Here is a 20,503-nt window from a genome sequence, read left to right as displayed (position 1 = left end):
GTGGAGTGCTTTTTAAATTTTAAACACATAAGACAGATAGCTTTGACCTAACATCTTTTTTCATGTAGGGACTCCCAGTCAGTGGAGCTTTCATCACCACTACAGCTCATCAACTCATGTGTATCTTAGAGTCATTGAGAGTGATTTAGGACACCAAGATTAAATGGCATCCCCACGCTCACGTAGATAGTATGTCTCAAAGACAAAACTTGAACCCCTTCCTAATTTCAAGAATGACTCTCTGCTCACTATGCCAGACTGACTCCAAAAGCATTGTATGAATTCTAGTTATTATTTTTATTGTCAAAGAGCATCAGGGAAGTGGTAGCTATAAACTATTTTTACTATAGTCAAAGCTCACCAGATATGAACAGTAACATCAGACATTAAAACAGTAATATGGGTGTGTGTGTGTGGGGGGGGTCACTGTCTGCCTAACACAATAATAGGTGTTTAGAAAATTTAGTTGGGCTTCTGCTTATAAATTGTATATGAGAATTTTAAATTAAAGTATAGGATTTCAGAGTTTTGCCTATCTCAATGATATGGCCCAAAGCTATAAGAAGAAGAAAATATACTTTATTTTGGCTCTTATTTTGGATATTGTTATAGATTAATTAAATTGGAGAAAATTAGGTACTAAAATATGTTTGGGCTACAAATGAAAAACATTACCTTTTGAAAAGATCTAAAGTTGTTTTGTGGACATATATCTCAACAAATGAAAGCTTTATTTGTTATTTTCAAAAATCATGAGCCTCAAATGGCAAATGTGGAGTCATATTTAATTTAAAATATTGTCAAGCACTGATGATGGTCTTTAGATTAATTGGTTATTTTTCAAACCCATTTTGTTTCGCACAGGAAATTGTATCCAGTGATACATTTCTTTCACTTTTGATGACAAAATCATTGGTTTAGAGCTGGAAGGAATGCTGTAGATGATCTGCTTTATTTTAAAAATGAAAAAACTTTTAGACCAAGAGGAGTTAAGTGAGTTATACAAAATCTATACCACACATTCTAGGAACATTAAAACATAAGCCTCTTACTCCAAAAAGTGTTTTTTTGTATTAAACTATGCAGTTCTGTAGAAGTTAGATGTGTACTGGCATGAATGTTTCATGAAAAAAATATGAACATTTTCCACAAATTTCTTCTGCATTTTTTTCAATATCTGTCATGTTCAAAATTTGAATATTGTTAATATGAGCCATCAGAAATGCTCAGTAACTTCAAAATAAGAGGAAATAAAAATGTTTAACTTGGTTTCCTCAATTAGTGAGGAATTCCCTTTAACATTTTTTTCTAATTTTAGTATAAGTATGCTTAACAGCAACAAAAGACTCAATTGCCCTCATTCACAGAAGATTTTCTTTATAGATCCAAGATGAATAGAGTAAGAAGTACAAATTCTGCTACCTAAAAAACTACTTTAATAAGCCATGGTATTGCATGGTATGTAAAATGACAAATATTTGTATGATGTTAGAGTTTAAGGACAATGTTGAGATGGCCTAGCTCATTCATCTTATCTTTTAAATTACATACAGTAACTTACCTGAAATCACAGAACTAATAGGTAGGAGTAAGGTGGGACTCTAACCATTTTCTTCTAAGTATAGATAGACCCATCTAATTCATTCCTTCTTTTATTAATGTATTGAAGAAATATTTATTGTGTCTCTTTGCAAAGAACAGTGCTATGTTCCATAGGATATCAAGGATATACCAACTTTGATATGTTTCCTATTCCCAAAGAGAGTATTATCTCTATAAGGGTAATGTAAGACTTATAAAGAAATATCTATAATTTATGTGACATATGATTGAATTGATTACATTTATGTTCATGATTACATGTCCTTAATGTTACCAGTAAAACAGAATCTTGCAAATAAGTATCAGAAAATTCATGAAAATTCATTTTTAAAAGATTCATTTCAAAGAAAAAATAAATTATGAAAAGTATGGTGGCAAAAGTAGGAGTGATTAGAGAAACTATGAAGATATAAAAATTAGTTTTATATATGTATATATGCATATATATATATAATCTTTTTGAGTGGTAAAAAGAGTATAGAGAGTGTTCAGGATAAGAGTTCTTAGTATATGTTATTTAACAATTCTTGATAGTTGGACAAAAATTCCATACTAAGGGTGCTAACATTCTGCCATGCTACTAGAGAAACTCACCTATACAATTTTAAAACATTTGGTAAGTAAAATGAAAAGGCATAAAGAAGATATAACTCACTGGAGGGATAGTTTCTGTGGTCTTCTTGGAGACATGATTAAAGGACTTGATGTAATTGATTTCATTATCCACAGAAAGGGAATTAGAAATAGAATTTCACTATACATTTGACATTCTAATGGAATAAGAAGTGGATATGGAGTCAGAAGATCTGTGATAAAATGTTACCTTGATCAAGTCACTCATCTTCTCTGGTCCTCTATTTCCTCAGTTGTAGATGACCCTTAAGAACCTGTTAAGATCTACATCTCCAATTCTATAATCTTCTTGTTTTGTAGTATTCTCAGGGAACATACACAAATAAAGAATTATTAAGATACCTATTCCTTAATCATATTTGTGTCAGTTGGGATTGTACATAGTAGACAACATTGTTGTATTCTTTGTCAACAGGTTCAATTAATTCACTAGTTGCTATGTCCTCCATATTTATCCTACAATAGTTTTCCAATCTTATATGCTTATGATAAAATGTTGATCATTTAAGTGCACCAAGTTATTCACCTTTTAATATCAATTACTTAAATATAGTTTTATTCACATAACATTATGCTGTCACAAAAAAGAAAAGTATATTTTAAGTGTCTTGACTTATTTTACAATTTATGAATTTCATGAAACTCTCTCTTTAAAATGTTTTAATCATGTAAACTTTTGATCATTTTATTGACCAATTTATATTGGTTATAGTCAGATAGTATGTAGAAAACAATATTATATAGTAGATGGTTTTGGAATTGGAAGTTTTATATCAGGAAGACCTAGTTTCAAATTCTATCTCTTGAACTTGCTATCCGTGAAACCATAAGCAAGTTTCAAACCTCTGTGAGTTTCTGTTTCCTCATATGTAAAATAAAGATAATGATCATTGTAATAATTGCCTAATTGGGTCACTTGAGGCTAAAATTAGCTAATGTATATAAAGCACTTTTTGAATTTTAGAGTGCTATATAAATGTGAGTTGTTAATGTGAGCATTACAATTGTTATCTCTATCAATAATTATAATTAAAGTAACCGCAGCATGTTAAAAATGTACAAGACATAGAAAATGTATATTTTTGTCCTTTAGGTCTTTATTTCTCAAATTTTTATGCTCCATAATATTTTGAAGGTTTCAAAGACCTTGCAAAATATATATTAAACTTGTACCTACTGGTCACTACAAAATATTGAACTAACACAAAAAAGCGAAAACTAAGGAGCATAGATTTAGAGATAAGAGGAGCCTTTGAGGTTATGTAAGCCAACCCCCTTTTTATACTTGAGGGAATTTAAGCCCATAGAAGTAAAATGACTTGCTTAAGGTCACACAGGTGGCAAGTTGAAGAGCAAAGATTTGAAAGGAGGTTCTTTGAATACAATCTAGCACCCCTTTCACTATGTCACATAATCTCCCAAAGGAGGCAATAAAATACCAGTAACAATGCCTAGAAAACAGTCAGGTCAGGAAAAAAAAAAGATGCTAATAGTATATAAACAAGCTGACATGTTGTTCATGGAGGTGGTGGAAAAGTTGGCAGATAGTGAAAAAATTTCAAAAGATGGAAAGACCATCAGTAAAATGTTAGAAAAAAAATACTCAGAAGAGTTTAGAAGTTCAAAAGGATATATAGAGAACAGAGCAGTTTTGTGTGGATATTGATTGGATTTAATCTTGAGTTGTTTATTTGAAATATTTTCACTATGTTATATTACTAGTAGGTATTAATTAAACTATGATGATATGTTAGGCACTATTTGAAATTTGAGGGATACAAAGAAAGTTTAAAAACAGTCTGTTTTCAAAGAGAAAACAGTTTAATCGGAGAGACAACAGGCAAACATCCATGTCCAAACTATATACAGGATAAATTTGAGATCATCTCAGAAGAAAGTCACTAAGATTGAGAAGGACTGGAAAAGACTTCTTGAAGAAGGTGAGACTTTAACTAAGACTTGAAGGAAAAAAGGAGGAGGAGATGAAGAGGAAGACATCCAATGGAAGGTGGAGGGTTGTGTGTGAGGGATAGCAAAAAGATCGATGTTTTTGGATCCTAAAGTTCATGTAGGGGAAATAGATATAAAGTGACTAAAAAACTGGTCAATGAATATTTATTAACTCCTTACTGTGTGCCAAGCACAGTGATACAAATACCAATAGAAATATAATTTCTGTGCTCAAAGAATTTACATTCTAGTGGGGGAATTAAATAAGTAAAAAGGGAGCTAAAAAGGAAGGGAGATTTAGAGAGAGGGTGAGAGGAAGAAGAAGGGAAAGGATTATCTGCTTGGGGCTATTGCAGAAAAGGCTTGAAGAGTGAGGAGGGAAGCCTGAAAAAAAGGGTGAAGATATGGCTGGTTTAGCCCTCCTCTTTAAAATAGAGGTTCTGGGAGAAAACAGTAAATCAGGGCAAGAGGCCAAGGGACAGAGGGTACTTCCAGAGTGAGAAGTCTAGGGTTAAAGTAAACTTTTCAGGGTGAATAAATTTCTATTAACAAGTAGAGAAAGTCCAGAGAGTTGAGTGAAGCCTGGAGAAGAATGAATGAAAGAGGATTGAAGAGTAGGAAGTGGACAGGTATTGAAAGTCTTTCAAATCAAAGAAGACGATTTTGTAGTTGATTCTGAATATAATAAAGAGCCTCTAGAGTTTATTGAATGTTGAGGGGTAGAGAGTGACACACCTGGTCAGATCTGTGTTTTAGAACTGCTGAGTAGAGAATGGACTGCAGTAGGGAGAGTCTTGAGGCAAGAAAACTGATCAGAGGCTCTTACAATAGTCTAGGGGTGATGCACTGAGGACATTCACTAGGATGGTAGCAGTATCAGAAGACAGATTTCATATAAGAGAAAATGTCCAAAGACAGACAAAACTTGACAACCAACTAGATGTGGAGGGTGAGAGAGTAAGGAGCTGACTTCTAAGTTGTCTGAGTTATCTGAGAGGATGTTAGAGTCCTGGACAGTAATAAAGAAGTTAGGAAGAGAGGAGGGTTTAGGAGGAAATAGAATGAGTTTAGTTTTGGACACATTAAGTTTATTATGTCTATACAAAATTCAGTTTAATATTTCTATTAGGCAGTTGGAGGTATGAGAGTAAAGGCTAGGGGAAAAGACCACCTACTACAATATGTGAAAATTATCTAAGACCATAATATTTTCTTTACCTGTATTTCAAAGACTTCTTGTTACTATGGAATGTTCTGTAAAGATCTGCCTCAGATGAAAAAATGATGCAGATTGATCCATTGCTGCTTGGTTATATGTCTGGTTATATTGGAAATGTTAGAATGAAAATATCAAGTTTCTCCTAGAAGATTTCACTTTATAATTAGTGGGGATAAATCCTTAATATTCCAATTCTTAGCAACATATTCATACATCACCTGTCATTTATATAAAATGAAAAAGTGCTAAGTCATGTTTTATAACATTATTGCTTCTTTGACAAGAAGTAAATCTATATACTGGTCTAGGTGAGAAATCCAATCAAATATTGATGTATTTTCTCTTTCTTCCTCTGAAATGACCCTACCCAGGATCTATAAGTTATAGGAATATTACTCTCTATTTGTAAACTAATAAAACATAGTTGTGGTCTTATTTTTTCTATTTTAACAGATATGTTTGTATTAGTAACAGATCTATAGAATGTTGGAGCTAAAAGGTTCTTCAGGGAACATGAATCCAAACTACTTATTTTGTAGATGAGGAAATTATGTTTTTTTCATAGGCATGTGCGCTAATAGAAATGTCTGCCACATTTTTTGTATTTTTTTTTTACCAAAAGCACATTACTCTAAGATATTTAATTCATGGCTTCAATTATGATGGAAATTTATCTCTTGGGAAAGTCTATTGTTCTTTCAAAAAGAGAAAGAGCTCCAAAGCAAAGAAACTATTGATATTTTTCTTTGAATTCATAGGTGCCTTCTTTCTCCTAGACTAACTTCCTTTGGTTTCTCTTACTTTAGTACCAAAGAATTGATTAGTAAGAATTAAATATGGCAGAAATGAATTCTTGTGGAGGTATTGATGATACCTTCCCCCCCAATGAATGATATACACAAATTTTAATTGTTTTATATATCTGCGTGAATGGATAAACTCAAAGCTACTTAGCCTTTTGTCTTTTGTATCCTTTCTATTTTATCTTGTAAGCTGTTATGTACCTCAACATAATAATGGAGAATTATGTTTGGCACTGAAACTTTCTTTTATTAAAGATGCATTTCAGTGAGACATTACTACCACTAGTTTAAAAATGTGATTAGCTTTAATATCGTTTTAGTCATATTTTAGAGACATACTTAGCACAAAAATGTACGGTTTGAGAATTTGGCTAAGAACCTAATGATCTGAATAAATCAGTTGTTAGTTTACCAGAATGAAAAAAGTATTTTATTATCTTATTTTTTTATTTGCTGCATCAAAACTGAAAGTTCAGTGCATGTGTATGTACGGATGTGTGTCTGGATAGTACAGTGAGTGAGGCAACTGGGTAAACTTCTATTTCATTGTAGCAACACCCTAAATATGTGCTTGCCTTCAAGGCCATTAAGAGTCTCAGACTGAAATTTATGTGCTCCTTTTTGCCACCTGTCTCTAATAGAGCTTATGAAGGATCAAAAGAAAAATCTACCCTAGTGTTTGTTTACTTTATAGGAGCTCATAAGGATGAAATAGGCCTAATGAATGGTCTGACAGTTAATTTGCATCTCCTACTGGTAAGTGTGCTTTCCCAACAATCTTTAAATACATTTTTGGTTCCTGAATCTGATGTTTCTTTATCTTTAATTCATGAACTTGTGGTGGTATATTTATTTTTAATAAGTTGCTAGATTATTTTCAATCTTACCAGAAAATGCTAGATCAAGATCTAATGCCTTTTTCATAATCATAAGCTTTTAAGGGTCTCAAGATCAAGATCAATTTTTGTTCAGAACATAAGAAATGAGAACTATAGAAGAAGCAAGAGGAAGCCACTCTTTATTTTAAAGAATAAATAAAACTAATATTTTTTAATTATAGGATGTACAAATCTCTTCTATCACAGAAATTCATCTTTTAATACTGCTACCTATCAACACCACAAATCAAGTGAGATAGTGTGTGGGTATTTTTGGTTTTGCTTTATTTTTAGGTATGAAGGGAAAGAAATTAGTGGGAAATTAACAGAAAAAGGGAAACAGGTACTTCAACATCCAAAGCATTCATAGATGTTTTAAATTTGAGACCTTGTCAGTAGTTTTAACATTTCTGAAATTTAATACCATCCATTCAAAGTATTTTTTGTGTGTACCAATATGTACATTTGACATACCTTTAAAATGGTTAATTTTTTTCTAGTTAACTTTTACCCATGACTTTTGGACTTCGGGCTCATTTCCCACCACCCTGTCACTCGCATTGATTTTTTTTTCTTTGTAACTATATACATATAAAAACGTAAATACATTTATATGCGAAACCTCACCAATAAAGCAACTTTATCTGGCAGTATATGCATCATTCTCTTCCAATAATTCTCCCACCTCTCTACCTAGAACAAAGACATGTTTCCTCTTCTTTTTTAGTGTCATTCTTGTTTATGATAATGTTTTAATAGGACAAAATGGAAATAAAAGTTAGTTAGGACAAAAGAAAAGAAAAGAAAAAATAATTGCAGTATGTATAAACCTAGTACTTCTAGAAGTTGTTCCTCCATAAATGAAGGAAATATATTATATAGTAAAGTGGATTATGATTCATGAGATAATAAATGCCAGGACTAAGAGAAGCCTGAAAATTAGCTTTAGCCATAGAAAACAAAAAAGGTACAAATGAAATGAGGTTGACAAAGTGAAAATAAGGAAATGGGTTCAGTTACTTTTATAGAACATGATGTTAAAGAGTCCTTAACTAGATAATTCTACCATTCAATGTAGAGGAAAGACACTGCTAGTAAAATTTTAATAAAAAATCTTTTCATAAGCTTCTTCCCATATTTCTACTTTATTATACATGACAACAGATTTCTCATCTTTTAATTCTTAAGTTCAATTTATTAATGTTTGAGATAAGATAAAATTGTAAAATGATTGAATTTGTCTTATTAATGTCTTGTCCAATAAATCTATTTTGTTTCAGTTATCATTTTTTAAACCTACATCAACAAGATTTAAAATTCTTCTAGAAGCCAAAGCTTTTCCTTCTGACCATGTAAGGAACTTTTAAAATATATCTATACATATATATGTATTTATATTTATATTCTCTGTCCTCTTTCTTGGGAACATCATTTGCCTGACTTGAATGTTTATTCACTAGTCTTTTCCAAGTAACCTCACAATAAAAAAGATCTGTCAAGTGCTTTTGATTTAGGCATTTTTTATAGATTGTAGCTTTATTCCTTTTGTTCAAGTAAAACATGTGTTAAGGGAGGAAAAGATTGAATAGGGACATTGATTTATTAGTCTTTTTAAAGACATTGAGCAAACTGCTGGCCTAAATCAACTGAAGTTATAAATGTTTTATTAATTTTTGTTGTTGTTTTATTTTATCAAATCAAATCAATACAAATCTCAGTGCTTTAACCCTTCAGCTTCCCACAGCAGATGTATGTCTTTTCACAGCAACCTAGAAAATAAGGTTTTCTGCTATATTTTATGAAAAAAGTCAATTCTTTTAAAAAATTAACTTTCAGGTATATGGTTCACTGATATAGTACTGCTATTTCCATTGATTTAACTCAATTCTAAGAAGTTAAGAAATTTTAATTTTTAAGATAATATAAAATAGACACCAAGTTGTTTTTTCCCCAACCCAGATACTTAGTATATTTTAGTTTTAATATTTAGGATGCTTGATTTTTGTTTTCATATTATTCAAATTATAACTCTGGATGAACTATTTTGTATATTTAGTCTTCTCTTTTAAAAAATTCAGGAAATAATTGGTCTTCCATACAGACATTGACTTAGTAGCTATATAAGTAACTGTAGGCAAGTCACTTAACCTCACAGCCTCAGTTTCAGTCAATCAACAAATGTTTGTTAAGTGCCAGCTCCATTATAGGCACTGTGCTGTTCTGTCTTATAATACTATATGAATGTCACATGAAATAATTACTCTGATTTATATATAATTTTAAGCTTTAGAAAGCTCATTCTTCACAGCAATCTTTTGAATTTTTTACAATTTTTATTTTACAATTTTAAAAATAGTTTTTACAAATTTTACACTTTTTTACAATTTTACAAATTTTATTTTTATACATTTTATTTTTATTTTTTTTTACAAATGAGAAAACTGAGATTCTTCAGTATTCAGTGATTTGCCCATGGTTCCAAAAACTAGATAAATGTATGAAGCAGGATTTTAATGCCTTTCTCTCTTCTGCAGGGCTAATACTTAATCCATCACTTCATGTTTCCTCTTCAATAAGGCACATAAAACAAACCTTATGGCTTTCAACAAATTTTCTACTACTATTATTGTTGTTATGGTCAAATGCATAACTATCCTTCTGGGCATGGTGTTGAAAGTCCTCTGATTAGATATTTTGAAAGTTTTCCAACTTCTAGAAGGAATCATCCCAGCCATTTTTCACCTGAGCATGCCACGGCTCAATCTGTTTATTTATCAATAATCTTCTCCATTTACAACTCTCCTACATCACAGTTAACTTCTTTTTAAAAAGTCTTCACATAGTAGTGAAGAAACACAATGGATTATAGTAACTATATCATGACACACTAAGTGGCCTTGACGAAGTAGTTGAGACATAATATTGCCTTTGTAAACGTATCCCATGATGTTTTTGTGAAGCTCAACTAAATAATGTAGCTAAAGAGCTTTGCAAACTTTAAAACACTACACAAGTGCCAATTACTAATCTGTTCTCATTGTGATTGTTGTCTCTCCATTCCTCATGTTAATTAGACCTTTCTTCTTCTCCCTTCAGTATGCAGTTGAGTCACAGCTGCAGCTCCATGGACTAAATGTAGAGAAAAGCATGCTGATGGTAAAACCAAGAGAGGTATATAAGAAAGAAAAGAGTGTTCACAATTCTTCTGTTAAGAATTTATTTTCAGTATTTTGTGGTTTAATTGTTTTTCCATTGCTCATCCTCTTCCTTTTAGATTATTAGGATTTCCAAGGAAATAAAATCATGTCATCATTTAGAATTTTCCTTTAAATAGAAAATTGGTATTTAGGTCTTTTAATTGTTTTCAGGGGCATTTAAACATATAACCTAAATACTGATATGTTAATATCTCTAAAAGAGTGATGGGCAAACTTTTTAAAGAGGGGGCCAAAGGAAAGGAAATGCTCATCTGTCAGTTTGTTTCTAAGGCAACTCTTTCGAAGTTTCATTGTATTGTGTCCTACTCATCATATTTGTCAGATTAGGAATAATGTCCCACACAGGATAGAACATTTTAGGGGTCTGTATCTGGTCCATGGGCCATAGTTTGCCCATCGCTGCTCTAGAATATTCAGCATCCTTGAAATAAAGGTGAATTATATGCAAGACTTAGCAGTCTATTGTTTGAGGTGTATACTATTGAAAGTGGAAGGAAAAGTAAGAATTTAAGTGCCTACTATGTGCTAGGTATAAAAGGAAAAAATTAGGGTTTGGTTGGTTAAATATTAAAAGTTTTTGGTCACCAAAGAATTGATTCAATTCCTAATGAAAAACCTCAAGACAGGGGCAGCTGGGCAGCTCAGTGGATTGAGAGTTAGGCCTAGAGACGGGAGGTCCTAGGTTCAAATCTGGCCTCAGACACTTCCCAGCTGTGTGACCCTGGGCAAGTCACTTGACCCCTATTGCCCACCCTTACCACTCTTCCACCTATGAGCCAATATACAAAAGTTAAGGTTTAAAAAAAAAGAGAAGAAAAACTCAAGTCAAATGACTTTTATGGTAGTTTATTTACAATTGAAAAGAGAGAGTGAAAGTAAGAAAATCAGACAGAGGACAGGGTAAGATAGCTAACCTAACACACTAAGTAATTTGCTCTGGCTCCTGGCTCAACTTAGGCAGGGCTATTAATTAGTCCTCAGCCAGAGAAGGCTCAGCCTTGAGCCAAGAGCCAAGGGCCAGGGAGGAATGAAGCAAAATCTTCAGTCCGAAAGTCTCTCTTGAAAGTAGAGTTACTTCAGAGAAATCCAGGAAGAGTCAGTCTTTACACTTACCATGTGTAGTTCTAAGGGAGAGATTTAAGAACAGTCTCGCCAAGGTCTCAAGTCTCAGATCCAGCAGCGTCTCCACTCAAGCTCTAGCTCCAAGAAATGAATAAGAACTGCCTATAAGAAGTTGTCACTCCCTTTTAAAAGTGATTCTTTTTTTTTAACCCTTGTACTTCAGTGTATTGTCTCATAGGTGGAAGAGTGGTAAGGGTGGACAATGGGGGTCAAGTGACCTGCCCAGGGTCACACAGCTGGGAAGTGGCTGAGGCCAGGTTTGAACCCAGGACCTCCTGTCTCTAGGCCTGACTCTCACTCCACTGAGCTACCCAGCTGCCCTAAAAGTGATTCTTTTGCATCACTTCCTGTGCCTTCCTCTTATTTTATGTTTCCAATCACAAAAAATGCTTTGCTTATGACTGCCCAGGGGGGCAGTTAGTCAATTCTGATTCTTCACTCACTCTTGCACACATGGGTTACAGACCTCCCCATTTGGGAATTAAGTGGTGGTGTTTACACTTTTGGTGATTAAATCTAAAAATGGGCAGGGTAGGTTTAATCTCATTATCATATAGGCACTTCACTGAGCATTTTATTTGATCCTCACAATAACCTGGCAAAGTACATGCTAATATTATTCCCAATTTATAGTTGAAGAAATTGAGGCAATCAGGATATGAAGCCTTGCAACATTCAAACTCTACTGACACATCCTGATTGTCCCTCATCTTATCTCTTAATTTTAGACAAACATTTTTCAGTTTCCTTAGATTCACCACCCTTGTCTTTTAACAAGAAACACCTTATATCAAAGATAAAATTTTTCACCAGTCTGTCTGCTTGACTACAGACTATTTATATGGCTTTGCTTTAAAATGCCTTATGCCTACCCTATGATTTTTATTTGTAAATCACTAACATACAAGTGGTGTGCAATAAGTCATTTAAAAAAATAGAAATCCTGAGGGTAGCTAGGAAGTTCAGTGGGTAAAGAGGAAGGCCTAAAGAAGGGAGCATCTGGGTTCAAATATGGCCTCAGACACTTCTTAGCTATGTGACTCTGGAAAAGTCACTTATCCCTCATTGCCCAACCCTTCATGTTCTTCTACCTTGGAACCAATACAGAGTACTGATTCTAAGACAGAAAGTAATTTTTTTAATTAAAAAGGAAGAAATATAAGACCTGCTTCTGTGGATTGGTAACCTCAGATGAACAAAAGAAACTAGGTTCAGGTTAATTTAATAGCTAAATTAATGGATATTTCTCCTTCAGTTTCTATGGCAATTGTTAGGGCCCAAAGACTCAAAGAATGCCCTATTATACTCATTTCAGTTTAACATCATAAAAATAACTTACCAGAGTTCAGGAGGTTATAGATATTGCTTTTAATAAATTTTAATGAAACAACATTGATTTATTTTGATTGACTATTTTTAATGTGTATAATAAATAAAGACTGTGCTATAATGGATCTGAGTGCTGGACTTAGAGTTAGGAAGACCTGGGTCCAAATTCTACTTCTGACATGACCCCTGAACAAGTCACTTGACCTCTATGGGTCTCATCATCTCTAACAGTGGAAAAAAATTATCTTTTCTACATTAGACATTCTCCAGAAAAACAACATTCATCCCTTATTTGCTTCAAAGCAAAAATGGAAGTATACAGATTCTCATCTTACAGACTTTAAAACCACAAAAGACAAACCACAGAAATTCGACAGTCTTTCATAGACTAACAAATATCATTCATTCATTACGAACCTAATATAGACTTTGTCAAAGGAAACACTCTGATTTCATTCAGTAGTTTTTTTGTTTGTTAGACATATTGTGAATTATTATTAGAGAAGTTAAGCATTTTCACAGACCATATTTTCATTAAATTTTGTATGGTTATATTCCTATAAGTCTGTAACACTAACATTTTGCCATAACATTTTCCAAATTTTATAACCAAGGACCTTTGCATAACTATATAATTACAATCTGAATTAACCTAATAAGCTTTTTAGACCAGGCCCAGGCCTGTTTATGAGCAAAAGAAACAACTTCTGAAGCTTGAATAAAGGAATCAATATTGTTAAGATATTCACAGTTCAATTCAATTCGACTCATTTCTCCCCAAATCTTTTGTATTACAAAATTAATTTTATTTAGCATTTTCACTAACTTATTAGTCTGTAGGTAATGGTATATTTCATATTTTTACAATATTCATTTTCCTTTTGGGGAAAACTGAAGAAAAAGTTTACTAAGCTGGATAGAACATGATATTGTTGTACATAAGGATATTTTGTGTTATTTTGTGGGCTTGGTGGTTAAATTTCTGTAGCTCATTTACTGCCAAAGATATACTTTTGATCTTTCTATGTAGGTATCTAGATCACAATAAAAGATAGATTATGAAATAAGAAGTGACAGCTTCATTATAGCTAAGATTGATATAAAAACATACTCTCTTTATTTTAGGGAGAGGACACCTTGAGGATGGAAGATATCCTTGAAGTAATTGAGAAGGAAGGAGACTCTATTGCTGTGATCTTGTTCAGTGGAGTACAATTCTATACTGGACAACTGTTTGACATACCTGCAATCACAAAAGCTGGACAAGCAAAGGTATTTAGAGAACATTCCAACAAGGTGTTTCAGAGTTTTTTTGTTTTTTGTTTTGTTTTGTTTTACTTATTTATTTGTTTATTTTTGCAGTAGATGGTATTCTAAGTATTGTTCTATCACTTTTAATGAAATCCATTTTGCTGTGTTTTGGGTATTTTTTGGTGAAAAAATTTTAAGAAATGTACTTTCTAGAAGTATAAAAAAGACAATTCTTTGTAAACCTTTCCCCAAATCATACTCCTCTTTGCTTTAAAATTGTATATATTCAACACATCTTAGCCATGATCTATAGCCTCCCCCCACTCACTAGCAGCTGCTTTCTCAGCATTATGCCTCTAGTTAGCAAGATAGGTGAGTTCCCTGTAGGGTTGACATCATTTGTATGCAGCTGGAAGGAACAGGAGACAAACAGAATCCTGATTATTATCACCTACTAGATATGACTGCCTTTGAGTCAACTCTGCTCCCTTTCTGGTAGCATACTAAAAATTTGCTATAGAACATATTTCAGGATCTCCTTTTACTTCAAGCTTACCTTGAGTACCTAGGGAAAAGTAACATTGCTTAGATTTTATTAACATTGAGAGAGAGACAGTTTTGTAAAAATATAATGAATTATTAAATAAATCAAGATAATATTTCCTTAATTTAGACATTAAATATTAAGTGCCAAAAAGGCCTTTAATCTTGTTGATATACATTTTTGTCTGTTATAAGAAATTCAAGAAATTATATTGTCAGTTATAGCATTACAGTTAAATAGTTAACCATTTGGTGGCTTACTATTTCACTGTGCATGTATATGGACAGGGAAAACAACATCATTAGCATCCATTTGGCTGTAAAATGTGTGTATTTTGAGTAAAAATACTAAAGAGAACTATAATTTGTATCTAAAGTATTTAAATAACTGTAACCCCTCATAAGACTGAGAGATTAAATGATTTACCTATTTTTATGCACCTAGTATTAGTCAGAGGATAGTATTTGAACTCTTATTTCTTATACCAAAGCTAGTCATTTGTCTACTCTGCATTACTGTATCCCATAGCTAATAATAATAATAATAATAATTTTATGTATTTCATATATATTTTGTGTATTTATTTAAGTTTTGAAAACTAAATATTTACACTTGAAGAAACTGAAGGCAAGAAGGGTTAAGTGATAAGTGCAGAATCACACAAGAAATAAGGGTCTGAGAAAGAATGTGAACTTGGATGGTCCTGATTCTGTGTTCATTCCTCATACTACTTCCATCCTCAAAATTTTCCACTTTAAGCAGAGAAAGTAAACCTGAACCAAAGTATTTCAACAACCAATGTTAGCTATTTTAATGATAACAATCAAATTGTATTTTAACATTACGAAGTGATGAGATTAATATCTGTGTAAAGCCTAGTTAACATATTCAACATATTCATATTCCTGAAGCTAATGAATGGAACTAATGAAAATAAATTTTACACCTTTATCAATCTCTAGTAAATTTCTGACCAGAAATTCAAACAGGTTTAATGGATAATTGTATGGTATTATGAAATACATAAATGTGATGTGTCTTTAATTTAGGTATTAAATATTAATCACTAGAATAAAGGTCTGTAAATCCTTGGTATACACGTATGTGTCACAAATCTTAGAAATCTCTGTAGTGACAAGAAGTGACTTACATAAAGATTTTGTCTTATTTTCTTTCTCTTTTGTTTTCTGAGTAACCAGGAGAAATTTCCCTCATTTGGAATTTAATTAAAAATTCCATTGTTGCCTGTTGCCAAAGGGATTGCCTTAGAGCAGTGATGGGCAAACTTTTTAAAGAGGGGGCCAAAGGAAAGGAAATGCTCGGGTCAGTCTGTTTCTAAGGCATCTCTTTCGAGTTTCATTGTATTGTATCCTACTTGTCGTATTTGTCAGATTAGGAATAATGTTGCACCTTTGGATAGAACATTTCAGGGGGCCACATCTGGCCCGTGGGCTGTAGTTTGCCCATCACTGCCTCAGAGTATTTCAGCTTTACAGTTCATCTACTAACAAAACCATCTTGCTTAAAGTCTGACATGTCCTTCCTTCAACTCTCTTCACATCCCATTACTATAGTCATTTTTGTCAAAGAATGTTTCAGTCAGTCTCACTATTTTAGTTATAGGACTAGAATATAATCCCAATAAAGGTGATTCACTGATTTTTCTGTATAATGCCATCACCTATTGTCAGATATATGTCAAGAACTTCAAAATAATTTAAATACTAACATCTTTTTTTTCCTAACTCTAATTGAATAAAACTTTGTACTAATCCATGATCCAGATACACAGTTCCTTATGTAATAGTCCTACCCTTTTGGCATCTTAACAAACTATGTATATATAGAGAGTTGAGTTCATATGTATCAGCACCAGAGTGAAAGGTGAGGTATGTATGAATAGATCATAGAATCTTCCATGTAAAGTAAGAACAGACTTCAGAGGTCATCTTATCTAATCCACTTTTATAGATACAAAAACTGGAGTCCGGGGTTTTAAAATAATGTCAATAGAGGTAGTGAACAGAGTGGATAAGGAGAGTGAAGAAGGATTGTGGCCAGGGGATGGAATTTTTTTTCTTGTTGAAGATATTGCTATGGATAGCATCTATTTCTATATGACACATATTTCAAACTCTTTAAAAGTAGTTGTGTTAAAATTGTTAGTGTTTTAGCTAGACAAGGATATAGCTATATTAAATGAAAGTTGAAAACTAGAAGGCACCACAGAGGGAAAATGGTGCATGTTGTACAAAAATGAGCAGATTTTTATGTAATACACATGTGAACTTCCTGACAGTCTTATGCTCCTAAATACACTACACAGAATTGCCAAGTTTTATTTTGTTCTTTATTTTTCTACTATGCCACAGAGCAGTAGGATTCAGGATTGTATTTTGTGATTATTATCATGATTTTGTGCCATCATGTCAAGAACAACAGTTAAACTTGAGAGGGTTTTCTTTTCTTACTGTTTTGTTTTTTGTTTTGCTAGTTAAAGCCCAACCTTGGATTTGATTCTCTAGTTGAAATGTCTGTCTTTAGAGTTGGAAGTTTGAGTTAAATTATACTTGCAATATTCACCAACGGTCATTTTAATTCGTTAAACATCTATTAAGCAACTATTGTGTGCAAAACTGGTCACTTTGGTGTAGTATGAAGAGGATATATACCTTGAAGCCAAGTTTCAAATCCTTCCTCCTTTCCATATGATCTGTGTGCCCATGGACAAGCCATTTAAATTCTTGATGCCCTCAACAAGTTTTCAAAACTGCGAATTACAGAAGATTAATTTTGCTAAGAGTTCCCTCATGCTACTAAAATCTGAAGCCTGTTTTTTTTAAATGTGGGAAGTACTAAGGATACAAGAAAAAAATAACTAAGAAATAGTATTTGTTCTGTAAGTCAGGAGATGGCATTGTTTAAAAATACAGAAAATTACAATTTAACATAAGGAGGAAGAACACACTAATATAAACTATAATTAGATAGTACCTGAGTTGTACCTTGAAGGAAGCCAAGTATACTGTTCATCTTATTTAACCTTGGATATTGTTTAAATCTTTGGTTTATATTTAAAGAATTATATTTGATTCTAGTAATATTTTTTAAAACTTCATTTGCCAATAAAGCAGAACAAACAAAACAATAATTGATTTTACTATTAATCAAACTTTGCTCAATTTCACTCTAATACTCCAATGTTCATCTGTGTCCTCAGTCAGCATTCCTTTCAATAAATATATCTTAACCCACTCATGCTTGTCCTTCCAGTGCAACTCTTATTTATTTCTACCTTATGTTCACAATGGGATTACCACTCAGTATTCGTAAGTCTTTCTTGAGTCTTTTCTTTTGACCTCAAGTGGATGTCTTTTGTGAGTAACACTCTTACTGGGATATATCCCTTTCTCCCATCTTGAATTCACACTCAAAGATTTAGTCTCCAGAGAATGGTTAATAACTTACTTTCTTGAGGTAACCATGAAGCTGCTTGTTCCTCCTACTGTAGCACATAAGCCTTTACCAGTGTGCTTCCAATTAATAATCAGCCAAAATACTCAGCTCTTTCCCAAGGTATGAGGTGAAAGAAGGGAGGAAGGATAGATAGGAGAAGGAAGGGAAAAGAAAGGAAAGCCAGAATAAGGGAAGGAAGGTAGCCCAGCCAGTAGCCCCTATCCCCGGTGGGAAATTGATCTGAGCTCTTTGGAGGTCAATAAAGATTAGGTAGCACTTATTGTAAAATAGTTGGGTTTTATTTAGATTTGGAAAGGGAAAAGTTAGGTAGGGGGGAAAGGTCTCTTCCTATAGGCACTCCTCTCTCCAGGGTCCAGACCAGCCTCCAGACTCAAGAGCCTCCAGGGTAGAGAGAGCCAGGGTGGAGCCCAGAGCCCCAAAAGGCACCCAAATTCTCTCTTTTATCCTTTCTCTGACACCTGAGAGGTGTCAGGGGAAGATGTAGCAGGGCTTAGAATAATTTTAAATTACACAGGTATACAATCAAATGGCATAGCAAGAATCAGTTACTAAACCTCCATATGCCTGTAAAGCTGAAGTCACTCGGTTTTCTGCAAATACCCATAGAATCCATTGGAAGATTAAAAAAACTTCATTTAATGGCAGTGAGGCACAAATGGCAAAAATAATTCACAGATTCTTGACATTTCTCTTTTGAAAGTCCTCCAGTAAGGTTTTCAGTTTCTTCTCCACATCTTGATTCTTAATTGCAAGGGGTCATCCTCCTTAAAGTTCCATTAAGCAATAGCCTCTGTGTGCATCTCTCTCAGTGAGTGACTGTTCTCTTCTAAACAGCTGCTACTGTCTAGAACAGAATTTGGCAAACTTTGCCTAAGGATCAAATCTAGCCTTCTGCATGTTTTTATATGGCCTTTGAGCTAAGAATAGTTTTCTTGGTTCTTTTCACATCTTATATAAAATAAAATTTTACTTTTTTAAATATAAAAACCATTGGTTCAATAATTCATACAAAAAGCTGAAAGCCAGAGATGATTGGCAGTGAATAATTTAATGAGTGCTTAGCATTGTAGTTCTTCTCCAATGAAAAGAGAGAAATTTCTTTCTTCTCCCATGAAAGGTAGCTAGGGATGAGGGGGAATAAGGGAGACTCCTTCCATAGACATCTCTGAAAGCACTTCACAGTTTATCTATATAACTATTTAGAGCTATGAACAATTTACTTTCTTAGTCATTCACATAGTTACCTTCTTTACTCAATTTAAGAGGCATTTACATCTGGTAAAGGGATCAAGGCATAGACTCAGCTTTACAACCATTGTACACCATTACTGACATCAAGTGGTAAACATATGTCATGTATGACTGTATCAATTTAGGTGGGATATGGACCTTTTTCTCCTACATGTGAAATACATAAAGAGTAAATGTTTTATTAGCTGGGCGATGAACAGAAAAAAAAATATGGTAAATGAATGTAATAAAATATTAATGTGCCAAGAAATAAATATATGAAGAATACAGACTTAGATGAAGTAATACAAAATGAAATAAAGAGCAAAATAATAGACATAATTACTATAGCAATGTACATGCAAACAACATTAAGAAGGAACTGAATTCTGTGTAATTATACGATCAGGCATGGCCCTAAAGAAGTGAGGAGAAAATACAAATCTATCTCTTATTTGTGGAGATGTAGATCTATGGGTATGTAACTATATACTATCAGACTTGATATACTACTCTCAGAACCATAGATTATCATACACTATCAGACTTGGTTGATCTATTGGTTAATTTTGCAGAGTTTTTATTTTTCTTTTTTATTCATTATTTCAAAAGATTATTTGTTATAGAAACAGTATGATACAGTAGATTGCATACTAAATTTGGACTTAGAGATACTGGATTTGAAAGTACTACTTATACTTGTGTGACCTAGAATAAATAATTTGAGAGATAGGCTATGCCAGGATACTAGTAAAACTTTATTTTTTTCTGTTGCATTTTATTCTTACTCTGCAATAAGAGCAAAAGAAAGAAGTTAACAATTCTTCCAAATAATAGAGGAAACAACAAATATTTGACCCTCAAACTCAATCATGTCAGTTGTAAAGGATATAGACAACATCCATTCCTTTTACATTTCTTTAGAATGTATGGTCTCAATTATTTTTCATTTCTTGCCTTCTCTGAATCTCTGTCTTTCTTAGTATGAAAAATGTTAGTTTTGTTTCACATGCACCCAAAATGACATACAATCCCAAAATTTAATGATTAAAATGCTTGTGAAACTAAGCAAAAATTTTATCAAACTCTTCTTTCACTTTATTAGGTTTACCAAAACTTGTTAAACTATGTTAAGTTTCAAGTTTAAGTCAATAAAATGCATCCACTAGACCAGGGGTTGGCAAAGTATGGCTCTGGAGCCATATCTGGCTCCACCTCCCAACCGGTCAGTTGGGGCAGAGCCCCAG

The 20,503-nt window shown here is 33.0% G+C and overlaps 1 protein-coding gene across 1 annotated transcript in view; it reads left to right on the top strand.

The window, feature by feature from the left end:
• KYNU (kynureninase) overlaps positions 1–20,503 on the top strand; it is a 120,285-nt gene that overhangs the window by 47,338 nt on the left and 52,444 nt on the right. The window contains exons 5-8 of the mRNA XM_044669899.1: positions 6,902–6,963; positions 8,366–8,437; positions 10,182–10,256; positions 13,880–14,026. Coding sequence (XP_044525834.1) covers positions 6,902–6,963; positions 8,366–8,437; positions 10,182–10,256; positions 13,880–14,026 — 356 coding nt within the window. The remainder of the gene's footprint in view (positions 1–6,901; positions 6,964–8,365; positions 8,438–10,181; positions 10,257–13,879; positions 14,027–20,503) is intronic.

This window comes from Gracilinanus agilis, chromosome 3 (assembly GCF_016433145.1).
Source record: "Gracilinanus agilis isolate LMUSP501 chromosome 3, AgileGrace, whole genome shotgun sequence".
Taxonomy (NCBI): Eukaryota; Metazoa; Chordata; class Mammalia; order Didelphimorphia; family Didelphidae; genus Gracilinanus; species Gracilinanus agilis.
Note: the sequence above shows the minus strand (reverse complement) of the source record. Positions and strands in the feature narration are given on the sequence as shown.